Source organism: Lycorma delicatula, chromosome 5 (assembly GCF_047948215.1).
Source record: "Lycorma delicatula isolate Av1 chromosome 5, ASM4794821v1, whole genome shotgun sequence".
Lineage (NCBI taxonomy): Eukaryota > Metazoa > Arthropoda > Insecta > Hemiptera > Fulgoridae > Lycorma > Lycorma delicatula.
In genome coordinates, this window is record NC_134459.1 from 98,544,870 (window position 1) to 98,558,976 (window position 14,107).

General features: G+C 27.3%; 1 protein-coding gene across 1 annotated transcript in view; it reads right to left on the reverse strand.

Moving 5' to 3' along the window:
• LOC142324487 (trypsin-like) overlaps positions 1 to 13,341 on the reverse strand; it is a 37,784-nt gene extending 24,443 nt beyond the window's left edge. The window contains exon 1 of the mRNA XM_075365312.1: positions 13,254 to 13,341. Coding sequence (XP_075221427.1) covers positions 13,254 to 13,296 — 43 coding nt within the window. The 5' untranslated portion in view covers positions 13,297 to 13,341. The remainder of the gene's footprint in view (positions 1 to 13,253) is intronic.
• Between the last annotated feature and the right edge of the window lie 766 nt (positions 13,342 to 14,107).

Consider the following 14,107-nt stretch of genomic DNA (forward strand, 5'->3'; position numbering starts at 1 on the left):
ACCTCCACCTATATAAAACCATAACAGAACTGTTTTCATGTAATTCATCATAATCCTTCGGCTTATAAAAACTGGTATTATTATTGCTTCCATTGATCTTTTTGATAAATTACTGAAGCATTAAAAAAAATTGTTCCTACCAATTTATTTAAAATCCAGTTAAAATATTTTCTTTTACAGAAAATTGTTATTCTGATAATACATTTAAAATAATATTACCAAAAAAAAGTTTTAAAATACTCTTAATTTTTTGCAACTGTTCAACATGTAGGTACATTAATGTGTGCTCAGATAATTTTTATTTAAGCCTTATGAATTTGAATCATTTTATAATTATTTTTCAGATTTAATATCATCATATATTTTTACCTTAATATTATTTCATGTATTTTAAACAATTAGCATGCACTTTAATCACATTTTATTTCATAATTAAATGAATATTTTATGATACTGCTCTGATCTTATTTTTATCATGGTTTTCCTTTATCTATCCATGCAAGGTATTTTTCCATTTTTTATGTGTCGACTAGCTTATTTACCCATTCCGGACACAATCTGTTAATATATTATTATGTTAATATATTATCTGAATATATTCACATAAAAATCTTAATAAAATTTTAATCTTAATAAAATTTATTTATTTTTTGTTTTTAGCATAATGTTTGATACTTATTTCTTTACATACGAATAGACATTGATATTTTGTATGTTTTCTTGTTTCCATTTGCTTCTCTTTACTTCTGATTTTACTATACTTTCTTTTAGAAAATATATCTTGTATCTGCGTCAGACTGTGGCTGTTGGGTCACCAAGTATTTATAAATCAGTTGCTTTCTGTTTTTCTTATCTACTACATTTTTAGATTGTCTACTGATTGTAATTCATGCTTTTGTTGTTATGAATATTATTTCTTCTTCTGTACTGAATTGGTGGTATTACGAATACACTTATATTGTATTTATTTCTTTATGTTGTTGTTTAATTTGTGTATGTTATTGATTTTGTTTTCAATATTATTTGAAGATATTTGATATTTCTGTTTCAATTATTGTTCCGTGTGCTACTTCTATTCTGTGTTACAGTCTAATTATTTATAATAATCCAAGGTATCCATCATTCCTTTTATGATTTTGGTATCTTCTAATAAATAATATTCTTGCTTCTTTTGTATTCTTTTGGTTATGTGGTTAAACTTACTTTTATCTATTCAAAAAAAAAAAAAATTTGTCTATACACTGAACATTTATTTTAGTTTGAGTAGATGATTCAATAGTTGGTTTGTTAATGTAAGAATTCTGAGATTACCCACATAAACCAGATGTGTTATTTTAAATGAGTGAAGGCCTGTAAATTAAGTACAGGTGAGAAAGAACCTGAGAGCATTTGAGGAGTCTCCTTGGAAAATTCTTGATCTGAGCTTATATCTGATATAGCTTTGGTGTTAGGGTGTCTGAGGCTGCATAAATTGATTTCCAGTTTCGTGTGTGTTGCCAAAGAAACTGAATTAATTGAGAAGAGATTTTGTATATTTGTAGTATTGGCGAGGAATTGGGCACACTTCATAAGACATTTAATATTTTGTGTGTACAAGGTAATGAGATTATTGGTTTATTCTATCTTGCTTCATTATTTCCACATCTATAATTAGTTGGTTCTTGTACATTTTTATTTTTTCCACTATGTGATAGTTGGTAAGCAGCTGATTGGCCAATATTTAGTGAATTTACTGTGTCATTTTATTTAGTATAGCAGGAATGGTAAATTAGAAATCTAATTTTTAAAGATTGTGACAAATACAGTGTTAATGGATGTTAGGAACTTTTTTTACTTTTCTATAATTGTTCTTTCTACTTATACGTAGAGGCAATTAGTATTTTTTTTAAGATGTGTTGATCCTTTTTCGGGTCTTTGTTTTATTGTGCCACTCCTCTGTAGTTTTGTTCAAACTGGGGGTAATTTTCTCTAGTGTTATAGGGATATGAAACACTTCATATATCCATACATGTTACTTTAGAACATTCAGTCTTTTCCATGTTTGGTGGAATATCGATTGTTATGTGTTTTTCATTTTCCAGTAGAATTTCTTTTAATATATAATTTTTTCTACCATTTTCAAATACTGTTTGTAATGTCAAATGCTGTTTTTGTTAATGCTTATAACTTTTTTTGGTGTCAAGGTGTTCTGTTGTTTCCTTGGTTATTTTTTTAATGCTTTTCTTTTTTTCCAATGGTTTGAATTGTGAATATTATCTATGTCCTATTTCTTTATAAATATAAAAACATATGTATTTTTAATTATTAAATTCAACAAATTTGTTATAACCAAAATAGAAAATAACAAGGATAAAAAACAAAGTAAAGCAGCATATGATAAAATATTATAATTATTCAATTTTTTTAAGAATCATATTTTAATTTACTGATTAACTCATATATAAATGTAATTTATAATTTAATATGTTAATTTTAAATAATATATAATTTTAATTTTAAATTCTATTTTCTTGTAAAAAAGCTGGAAGTTTAAATAGCAGTCTAAAACTTCCTTCCATAAGTTTTTTAATTCTCAGTATTTTAGTATGACCCTGTGGCTAAAATGGATAAAATGTTGGTTGTAAATTTATGTTATGTGTATTTGGTTGCTTATTAGAGAGAATGGCTTAACCTGAATAACGAAATTTGGTGTAACAGTTTACATATTAAGATGGTAATTATATTTTTTTATATAAGATGATGAGTAAATATAAAGGGGGTGCCGTATCTCAAAAAGGTTTAGATTTTACATTTATGCATATTTATTAGCATATTAAAAATAATTTTTTTGAAATTTAATCAAAATATTGTTGAAATGTTAATTTTTTTTTTTTTTAAACCCCACCAACACAAAAATTCTGTTTTCTACAATTTTTACCATTTTAAATGATTGACATCATTTTTAATTTATTTTTTAATTAGGAGTTATCACGGAAAAAGAGGGAAGATTTAATACAATTTCTACATTTAAAAACAGGAGTTAGCTTTTTACTGTTACAATCGATTCACTCACTTGAAATGTTTAATTTTTTTTTAACTGTAGGAGCATTGAAGTAGGAATGGGTTTTTTAACATTTACGCCTGAAACAGGAAATAAATTTCCAATTTTTATTTTTATTTTAAAATACAAACTTTTATAAATAAATATTAAATTAAATTTATAATAAAATATTGTTAATAAATTCAAAATATTTTCAATCATCTACGCTAGTCTTATTGACTAGCTATCTTCAAGTAATGATGCTGGTGTTCTTACATCTGCTTCAATTTATATTACAGCTGATACAATATTACCAGTTGTTTTGGATATGATTTTTTTCAAAAAAATGTTATATTTAAGTTGTATCTAATAATTCGTTATATTGTACAAATTTAATTAATGAATTTTACAGCTAGGTGTATTTCCTTAAGAATTTCGTTGTTATACCCCATTTTTTCTAAAATATTTTAAAAAATTATAAAAAAACAACTTTTAAATTTTCTCGAAAATCAAACCGAATTAAAATGTTTCACCGTGATTTAGAAAAAAATTGTCTACTGACACAGTCATTTTCCAGTTTTAGGAAAATATTTAAAAATTTTTGTTTTCGATTTCATTTAAGTATTAGTTTATTTATATATTTTTTTTTTTTTTTTAGTAATACCTCTTATAGTCCGGAATTGTTATTTTTAAAATTTAAAAAACTGATATATTTGTTTTGGAAGAATGAGTAAGAAAATTTATTTAGTAATTTATTAACTTATCATTAAAAACAGCAAATATTATAAAACGGATGAAGTGATATTTAAGAAAAAGTATTACTAAATAATTCGCATCAGTTAGTGATATGAAAACGGTAAACATGGCAATAAAAATGTTTAACCAGCACCTTGGTTTTACTTCCTTTTACAAAGTAAAGGAAGTATTGTGATCGCGAAAAATTTCGGTTTTCAATTTTCAACGGAAATATCCATTTTGACCATCCCTGAATTCATTTTGACTAGTTTCGGCGTACGTACGTATGTATTTCGCATAACTCAAAAACTATTAGCCATAGGATGTTGAAATTTTGGATTTAGGACTGTTGTAAAATCTAGTTGTGCACCTTCCCTTTTGATTGCAATCGACTGAACCAAAAGTGTCCAAAAAAGCTCAAAATATAAAACGTTTGGATTTTGAACTTTTTCTTAACTGCAATAATAAGCCCTCATTGAGAGCTTTTCACTGGTATATCATAAGTGCTACTTATTTTCATTGGTTCCAGATTAATATCCAAATAAAATGTTAATTAATGAAATATTTGGATTTTACAAGGGAAAAGCACATAAGCACATCGGTTCGAATCAGACTTCATCTCCTTTTGTTAATTTTTTTTTTTTAGTTTGAATATATTGATTTATTAATAATTATTAATCTCTGTTTGTAAAAAAAAATACGATAAATAATAATTCAACAATAACAATAAAAAAAAAAGTATCAGAAGTTATTAATGAAATAAAATTTTATGTATTATTCATTTTAAAAAAATGTGTATATGTAGTTTATACGCGCACAAGGAAGTCATGTGATGTCCACATCAGATATTTTCATCAGTTCATCGTAACAGTAATTCACAGTTAAGTAATTATATAGTCGTTAACAGTAAATTTTTAATTCCATACTAGTTATTTAAATTTTTTTTAAAATATTATTTAGACTTTGTTTTAGTAATGGGTATTAATAGGTAAATTTCGTTTTATCAGTACGAATGTAATAATAGTCTTAATTTTTAAACATAACGATTAAATAACGTATTACTTGAAAAATTATCAATAACTAGGTAGTTGTGCCAAAATGCCTAAATTAAACAAGAAAATTGAAATACAATTAGCGCATACTCAACCTTATTGCACGTTTTATATTGTTGTAAAATAGAATTAGATAAAAAGTAGACTAAAAAGATAATTTTCCAAGCTTTTGTGAAGAGAAATTTCACTTTGATATGAAATTTAGTTGGTTGAAAACAGAAAAGTGTTTGGAGAATAAAATAAGTACCATCGATTTTTTATCAGTTTTACGAACCAAATTATTAAGATTGAAATGTATCGTTAAATTTAACGACTATTAAATGCGGTTATATATGCTTATATTTTACTTGTTGCATAATTTTAATTGGTTGTTTCTGAAACAATCAGTTTACCATCAAAAAATAATACGCAACAGTTATTTAAAAAAAAGAGATGTAGTTATAGTACAAAAGGTTTATTAAAAATTTATTTTTAGTACGTTTCTTTATAACTGTTAACAGTTTATTTTTTTCAAATGTTGCAAAACAAAGCCATTTTATGAGAAACAATAGATACTAATATTATAACGGTACGATCACCGTGAGTATGTATGTGGGTATAATAATTGCATTTGCATGTTAGAATACCTTTTTAAATAACTTTAGTTAATTTTTCCTTTTTTTTATGGATATAGGTGAAGTGAATAATCGGCAATACTGATAAAAAAAAACTGTTGGAATGAATCGGATTTCCGTTTTTATTTAATCTTGAAATCGTACTCAAAAAACCATTTTTCCACTTTAACTGCAGTTCCTGTAAACCGACTCGCTTGAAAATCGATAGGGCTCTATTCCCAATAGGTTTACATAAATCTACTAAGTTTAATCAAAACCAGTTAAGATTTGCGTCTAGTAGAAAGGACAAAAAATGTTATACATACATAAGTATATAAACATGACCGGGCGCAGTAGCGATTTGCAAATTCTTTGGAAATTTGCTAAAAACTGTTCATAATTTTAACTTTTTTTTTATCACGGAACTAAATAATTCATTTTTTTTATATTCCAATAAATATTCATCACGTTAAAATAAAATGGTTTAATCCAAGGAATAATTAATTTGATATTTTCTTTGCTTTTATAAATTTTATTGAGTGTAATAGAATTACATTCTATTAGCGTAGGCAATTCATAAAAAACATTTTGTTTATTAAAATATGAATTATCACTCAAGATAATAAAAACAAAATTCGGGAAAATTAAAGTCGAGAAAAACATAAATATCTAGGAAAAGTAATCCAAAAAATCGACTAGACGAAATGTGTTAAGAAAATCGATGAAATAAAATGCAAATGACTTCCCGATTAATCAAAAATCTTTAAAATAAAATATCGATTTCTTACAATGCAAAATTAACATCATCTTATGAGATCTAAATGTCTTTACGGATCAGAAACTTTAGTATTAAATAATCAAGGAAGATTAGAGAATATTTTGAAAATTTTAAGAAAAATATTAAGACCGAAATGTGAAAATCAAATATGTTTTAAGATCAAGGGATGAAATTTATAGAAAGTTTGAAAACATAATATACACAATTAGAAAACACAGAATAATATTTTACGGTTATTTAAAGATAATGAATAAAGAAAGATTTTCAATTTGTTTGATAATCTCAAAAGTAAAACAAATAATGGCTTATAGAAATAGAAATGGATTTCCAAATTTCCAAAATCCTTTTCTCTTATGGGAATAAGAAAATTTAAGATTGGGGAATTTTTAAGAAAAAAAACATAAATGTAAAAGATTTAAAGTAACTCAAAGCGGAAGAGGAATCAACAACACAACCTGTTATTTTTCCCTCTCCTGTTGTTTGCTCACAAAAGTATACAGAGAAAAATTTTAAAACATGTTGACAGAAATGGCAGAAGATTAAAGCCTCAAGAGATAAATGAAATTTCTTCACGCGGTTCAATGATGATCAATTCGAAAAGAAGAAAAAAACACGAATGACTAAATCACTATTTCGCCTTTTTTTCGAGTGGTGATATATAAGCCTCAACAAAACTGTTTTTAAAAGAAAGTAAACAATTATTAACCGCTTTAGACTATTAAAGAGCTGTTATTGCAAAGTAACTGTAATACAGGAAGTACTAATCACACTTAGTTTTTCTGATGCTAATGATGAACAAAACACATCCCCCTCATATGGTTAAGCGGGCTTAATAACCAGCAGTAAATTTCTTTGGGTTTAGCATTCTGATATACAGTCAATTACTATTCGTTTTACTATAACGAAGCTTAAAAAAGGTTGGTAGGCTAGAAAATTTAAAAAGGAAATGGATAGGATGAATGTGGATGTAGTAGGAATTAGTGAGGTTCGGTGGGAAGAGGAAGGCGACTTTTGGTCAGGTGATTTTAGAGTAATTAACTCAGCTTCAAATAATGGGCAGGCAGGAGTAGGTTTCATAATGAACAAGAAGATAGGGAAGAGAGTAGAATATTTCAAAACGCATAGCGATAGAACCATTGTAATAAGGATAAAATCAAAACCTAAACCGACAACGTTTGTTAACGTCTATATGCCTACAAGCGCCCATGATGATGATGAGGTAGAATGTGTATACGAAGAGATTGATGAAGCAATTAAACAGGTAAAAGGAGATTAAAATTTAATAATAGTTGGAGATTGGAATGCAAGCATTGGAAAAGGCAAGGAAGGAAATATAGTGGGTGAATACGGGCTGGGCAAAAGGAATGAGAGAGGGGACCGACTTATAGAGTTTTGCACGAAGTATAATTTAGTAATTGCCAACACCCAATTTAAAAATCATAATAGAAGAATATACACTTGAAAAAAGCCAGGCGATACTGCAAGGTATCAGATAGATTATATCATGGTTAAGCAAAGATTTAGAAATCAACTCGTTGACTGCAAAACTTACCCTGGAGCAGACATTGATAGCGACCATAATTTGGTGATAATAAAATCTAGATTGGGGTTTAAAAACCTGAAGAAAAGGTGTCAGATGAATCGGTGGAATTTAGAGAAGCTTGAGGAAGAGGAGGTAAAGAAGATTTTTGAGGAGGACATCGCAAGAGGTCTGAGTAAAAAAGATAAGATATAAAATGTAGAAGAAGAATGGGAGAATGTTAAAAAGGAAATTCTTAAATCAGCAGAAGCAAACTTAGGCGGAATAAAGAGAACTGGTAGAAAACCTTTGGTTTCAGACGATATATTGCAGGTGATGGATGAACGTAGAAAATATAAGAATGCTAGTGATGAAGAAAGTAAAAGGACTATCGGCAATTAAGAAATGCTATAAAAGGAAGTGCAAACTGGCGAAAGAAAAGTGTTCAGAAGTGGAAAGAGAAATGAACATTGGTAAAATAAACGGAGCATACAGGAAAGTTAAGGAAAATTTTGGGGTACATAAATTAAAATCTAATAATGTGTTAAACAAAGATGGTACACCAATATATAATACGAAAGGTAAAGTCGATAGATGGGTGGAATATATTGAAGAGTTATACGGAGGAAATGAATTAGAAAATGGTGTTATAGAGGAAGAAGAGGAAGTTGAGGAGGATGAAATGGGAGAAACAATACTGAGATCTGAATTTAAGAGAGCATTAAAAAATTTAAATGGCAGAAAGGCTCCCGGAATAGACGGAATACCTGTAGAATTACTGCGCAGTGCAGGTGAGGAAGCGATTGATAGATTATACAAACTGGTGTGTAATATTTCTGAAAAAGGGGAATTTCCGTCAGACTTCAAAAAAAGTGTTTTAGTCATGATACCAAAGAAAGCAGGGGTAGATAAATGTGAAGAATACAGAACAATTAGTTTAACTAGTCATGCATCAAAAATCTTAACTAGAATTCTATACAGAAGAATTGAGAGGAGAGTGGAAGAAGTGTTAGGAGAAGACCAATTTGGTTTCAGGAAACGTATAGGGACAAGGGAAGCAATTTTAGGCCTCAGATTAATAGTAGAAGGATGATTAAAGAAAAACAAACCAACATATTTGACATTTATAGACCTAGAAAAGGCATTCGATAACATAGATTGGAATAAAATTTTCAGCATTTTAAAAAAAATTAGAGTTCAAATACAGAGATAGAACAACAATTGCTAACAATTACAGGAACCAAACAGCAACAGTAATAATTGAAGAACGTAAGAAAGAAGCCGTAATAAAAGAAGCCGCAAAAAGGAAGTTCGACAAGGATGTTCCCTATACCCGTTATATTTCATCTTTACATAAAACTAACAGTTAATGATAAAACAAAAATTAGATCCGGAGCAACAGTACCAGGTGAAAAGATACAGATGCTAAGATTTGCTGATGATATAGTAATTCTAGCCGAGAGTAAAAAGGATTTAGAAGAAACAATGAACGCCATAGATGAAGTCCTACGCAAGAACTATCGCATGAAAATAAACAAGAACAAAACAAAAATAATGAAATGTAGTAGAAATAACAAAGATGGACCACTGAATGTGAAAATAGGAGGAGAAAAGATTATGGAGGTAGAAGAATTTTGTTATTTATGAAGTAGGATTACTAAAGATGGACGAAGCAGGAGCGATATAAAATGCCGAATAGCACAAGCTAAACGAGCCTTCAGTAACAAATATAATTTGTTTACATCAAAAATTAATTTAAATGTCAGGAAAACATTTTTGAAAGTATATGTTTGAAATGTCGCTTTACATGGAAGTGAAACTTGGACAATCGGAGTATCTGAGAAGAAAAGATTAGAAGCTTTTGAAATGTGGTGATATAGGAGAATGTTAAAAATCAGATGGGTGGATAAAATGACAAATGAAGAGGTATTGCGGCAAATAGATGAAGAAAGAAGCATTTGGAAAAATATAGTTAAAAGAAAAGACAGACTTATAGGCCACATACTAAGGCATCCTGGAATAGTCACTTTAATATTGGAAGGACAGGTAGAAGGAAAAAATTGTGTAGGCAGGCCACGTTTGGAATATGTAAAACAAATTGTTAGGGATGTAGTATGTAGAGGGTATACTGAAATGAAACGACTAGCACTAGATAGGGAATCTTGGAGAGCTGCATCAAACCAGTCAAATGACTGAAGAAAAAAAAAATTACTATAACAGTCAACGGGGAATCACTTCATTCTTCATCTTTCCTAATAATTTTTTTATTAGATTTCAGTTACTCTTGAGAATGTCTATTCCATTTTTTAGAAAGAAATTGTTTATATTTAGGTAGCGTATAATCGTTTCACTTACTACCCACAGCAAACCGGTTTGATCGTCCAGACTTTAATCTCACAGATTACTGTGATAAATAGTGTTGTTTCAGGAGTGTTGTTTTTTTTTTTGGATTTTGAGCTTTTTGGACACTTTGGGTTTAGTCGAGGTGCTCAACTTTTACCAAGGTAAAGGTCTAGTTGTGCAAGGTGCACAATTAGATGTTACAAAAGTCATAAATTCAGAATTTCAACATTCTATGGCTAATCGATTTCGGGTTAGGCGCGAGATACATACGTACTTACAGACTTCACGCCAAAATTAGTCAAAATAGATTCAGGGATGATCAAAATGGATATTTCTGTTGAAATCTGAAAACCGACATTTTTCAAGATTGCAATATTTCCTTTATTTTGTACAAGGAAGTAAAAACAGGATTTATTACCCCAATTTATTGGTTTTCATCCCAGATTTCTCTAAAACTACTACAAATACAATTCTGGGACCTATTTTATTCGTTATTTTCAGATCAAAAACCACAAGAATTCACCAATTCTGCTTCTTAATTAACATCCTAAAAATTTCAGCACGACCTCATTTCACTGCGGTAGCTGAAATCCGGGCGAAATCCTTCACTAGCCGTAATTCGCAAACGAACATTTCAGGACATAAGTTTATATAAATTTTGTCCATAATTTTCACGAGTAGAATAGGTTATAAAAGCGCCGGGAGTTGTGATACACTCTGTATCTTTCAAAAATGTTTGAATATTTTCACTCCAAAAATTAAAAAATCTGATAAAAAGAAATTTATTAACTTTAGTAATACTTATTCGGGAAAGTTTCATCAGTATTTTCACAGGGAAATGAATTTTATCTTAGAAATCAGGATATTCAAGATAGGTTAGGTTTGGAATAATTTTAATGGATAAACATTATCTTTCCATGTAACGTTTCAGGATGTGTTGTTATCTCGGAGATAGAACATTGTAACATACTCCAAAAAATGTTTTGTTGTGTTTTACCATATCTTGTGTAGGAATTACATGATGCTAGTGGCTTAAACTATTAACTCTAAATAATTTATGATTTTTTTTTTTAAATAAATTTTAAATAATAGTGACTGTATTGGTAATAAACATTTTGTTACTATAAAATTTCGTATTATAATTTATGTTAGACAGGGTATTTATAAGTAATAAAATGAATACTTTAAAATTAAATATAAAAACGGTTTGATTTATTAAATATTACTAAAACGAATTGTGAAAAGAATTATGCTTTTATGCATTAAGCTAAAATGCTGTTTTGTAACGCTTCAGTTTTCCTTTAAATGCGGGGTTTGAGCTTGAACAATAAATTCATTTTTTTCAAAACGATTATATTATTTGTGAGAGTTTTATTTTAAAATAAATGTCCTTAATTTGTCTCTTTTTAAATATTCTCTCATTTGTTTAGTCATCATGCATATCTTTGAGGTAATTTATTTCTTGCCTGATTATGTCAAAGTTACCATTTAGGCTATTTTTATTTTTATGTTTTGTTGACTCTGATATTATTTAGAATTATTCATTTTAGTTAATTTACGTAAAAACAACAAGCTAATATCTAAATTCAGTTTTCCTTTTTTTAGAAATAAATTTTCGTAATTTATGAATAATCCTAAACTAGACTCAGATTCGAACTCAGAACCTTATAAATGAAAGCTAGGACACTGCCACCATTTTGTTCCGAAGATCGATTTTAAGGAATTTTATTCTTATTTTTTGCTGATAAACTATATAATTTGTTCCTTTGAAATAATAACTAGGTATAATATAAAGAAATAAGACGATTAGATGTGTAATGTAATGCGAAGATATGTTTTGAATTTTGGAAAAGTTTCAACTTATATAAATAACAATCTTAAACAATTTTTTTTATAATTAATAAAAATTACTCGAAGAAAACTCCTAATTATTATTCATATATTTAAATGTGGAAGGATAATATATATTTTATTTCTCAATTATTGTTGACAAGTAACTTTCTTTTTATACTAATACAAATTCCTTTTTTTTATAATTTTCTTTAAATATCACATTTTTAAAAAATTATATTGTGTCCGCAAATAAAAAAAAAAAAAATAGTTAATATAGTTTTAAAATAAAGAAATTTTGTGTTTAAATAAAAAAATTCAGTCCAGTATTAAATAATATTATATTTACATAATCTTAATACATTAATCGATAAAGTTATGTAAATTCATAGGAGTGATAAGTGTATAATTATATGAAGACTGCATTCACCCTTCTTTTTTTAAATATGCGATAAGTTGACATCTCTTGGGGATTTGAAAGATACTAGTTAATCTTGGAAAGATGAAAATGGTTAGTTTATACATAAAACTTTGAATGTAGCCATTCAAGAGAAAATTTGACCTTACACATAAAAAGTAACTTAAATCTTAAGAGAAAATCAGTAATAAAAATGTGATCTGTATTTTTTCAGATAGTATCACCATTACTAGTTTTTAAAAATTAAGTTTTTAGTAGATTAATATCAAAGCTTGGGCTTACGTTCAAAGGAAATGCAACATCAAGAGAGTACGCTCTTTTTTTCATGTAATCTTCATAACCAGCACATCCTTCATATTACTTTTCTTTCATGTTTGAAATTATGTTGCATTATGTTGATAGTAACCAAAGGTTCAAGGCTAGTGCACTTATAAAAATATGTATATTGTATACTCCTCCTACCATATTAATACCGTTTATTTTCTTTCGTATTCCAGTTTTGAGTTACAGTACGACAAGTAATATTAAGTTGATGTCAAGTTTTAAAGTAAATTTTGAAAGAAAATACTCCTGCCTTACAATCGTAAAGCTATAAAATATTTCTAAGTTTAATATTAAAAAAAATTTATATAATATTTTAAAGGTAATTAAATATATTCTGATTTGATTTTAACTTTTTTATACTCTTAATAATTGTCTAAATATCAGTAAATGTCAAATAGATGTCTGAATGTTTACGTTAATTTGTACTTATAACGATTTAAAATTCTCGGAAAAGAGTTAGTGTTATTTATAATAAATAATATAACACGGTATAATTAATATAGAAGAAGATTGAGTGAAAATAAAGTTGAATTTTTAATATACAAATACTTACTTACCGCAGGTACTTAATATTGTTTTTCAACTAAACTTAACATTATTATAAATTGATTATTTCTAGTTAATAGATATTTAATTATTTACCTTTAATAAATAATATTATGAAAATACAGCTTTTTGAACACATTATTAAACAATACAGTCTACTGTGAATAATTACAACAACATTAACTTTCTGATGATAATGAAGAGATGAAAATTATGCATCTTTATATATTCTTAAATGTTCCAATGTAATCAAATTTTGATAAGTTTAAAAAAAAAAATTAGTAAAATCGTAACTTCATTTAATTACCTTGAGGAATTAATTATGCTATTTTATACATAACATATCTTATTTAAGTAATAATGATAATGTATGTAATACTAAGAATCCAATGATTATTTCGGTTGTAGAGGAGATTTTGTAATCGTATAATTTTATATTTTTTGATAACAGTGATTTATACCCATATTTTTTAAATGTTTATAGTTCTATATATATATATATTTTTTTTTTTTTTTGTTGAAGGTAAATGCAATGTGCTTAATATTTTTTAATTATACTTGTAATAAGGAAAACTTGTTAATTTATTAAAAACATTATTCATATATCATTCATATATCATTTTTTTCAAGATCACTTTGTTGGCACGTTTTGTTTTCAATTTTATTAATGCATACTTTACTTCAGTTTTCTTTTTTTTTATATTTCTTTAAGGAAAAATTAATAAAATAATTATTCGAATGAAGAAGTGAAAAATATATATCAGAATATGAAACTCTACATCTTAGCTCTATCAATCAATTCAAATAGCTTAGCTACTGAGATAAGTATTGATTAAATCCTTTTTTGATTCCTTTAGGAATTATATAAGACCCTGTTTTGGAGCCCAACTTCTATCAGATTATACAAATAGTGTCTTACGGTTATATATGATGATAGAATACAAAATATA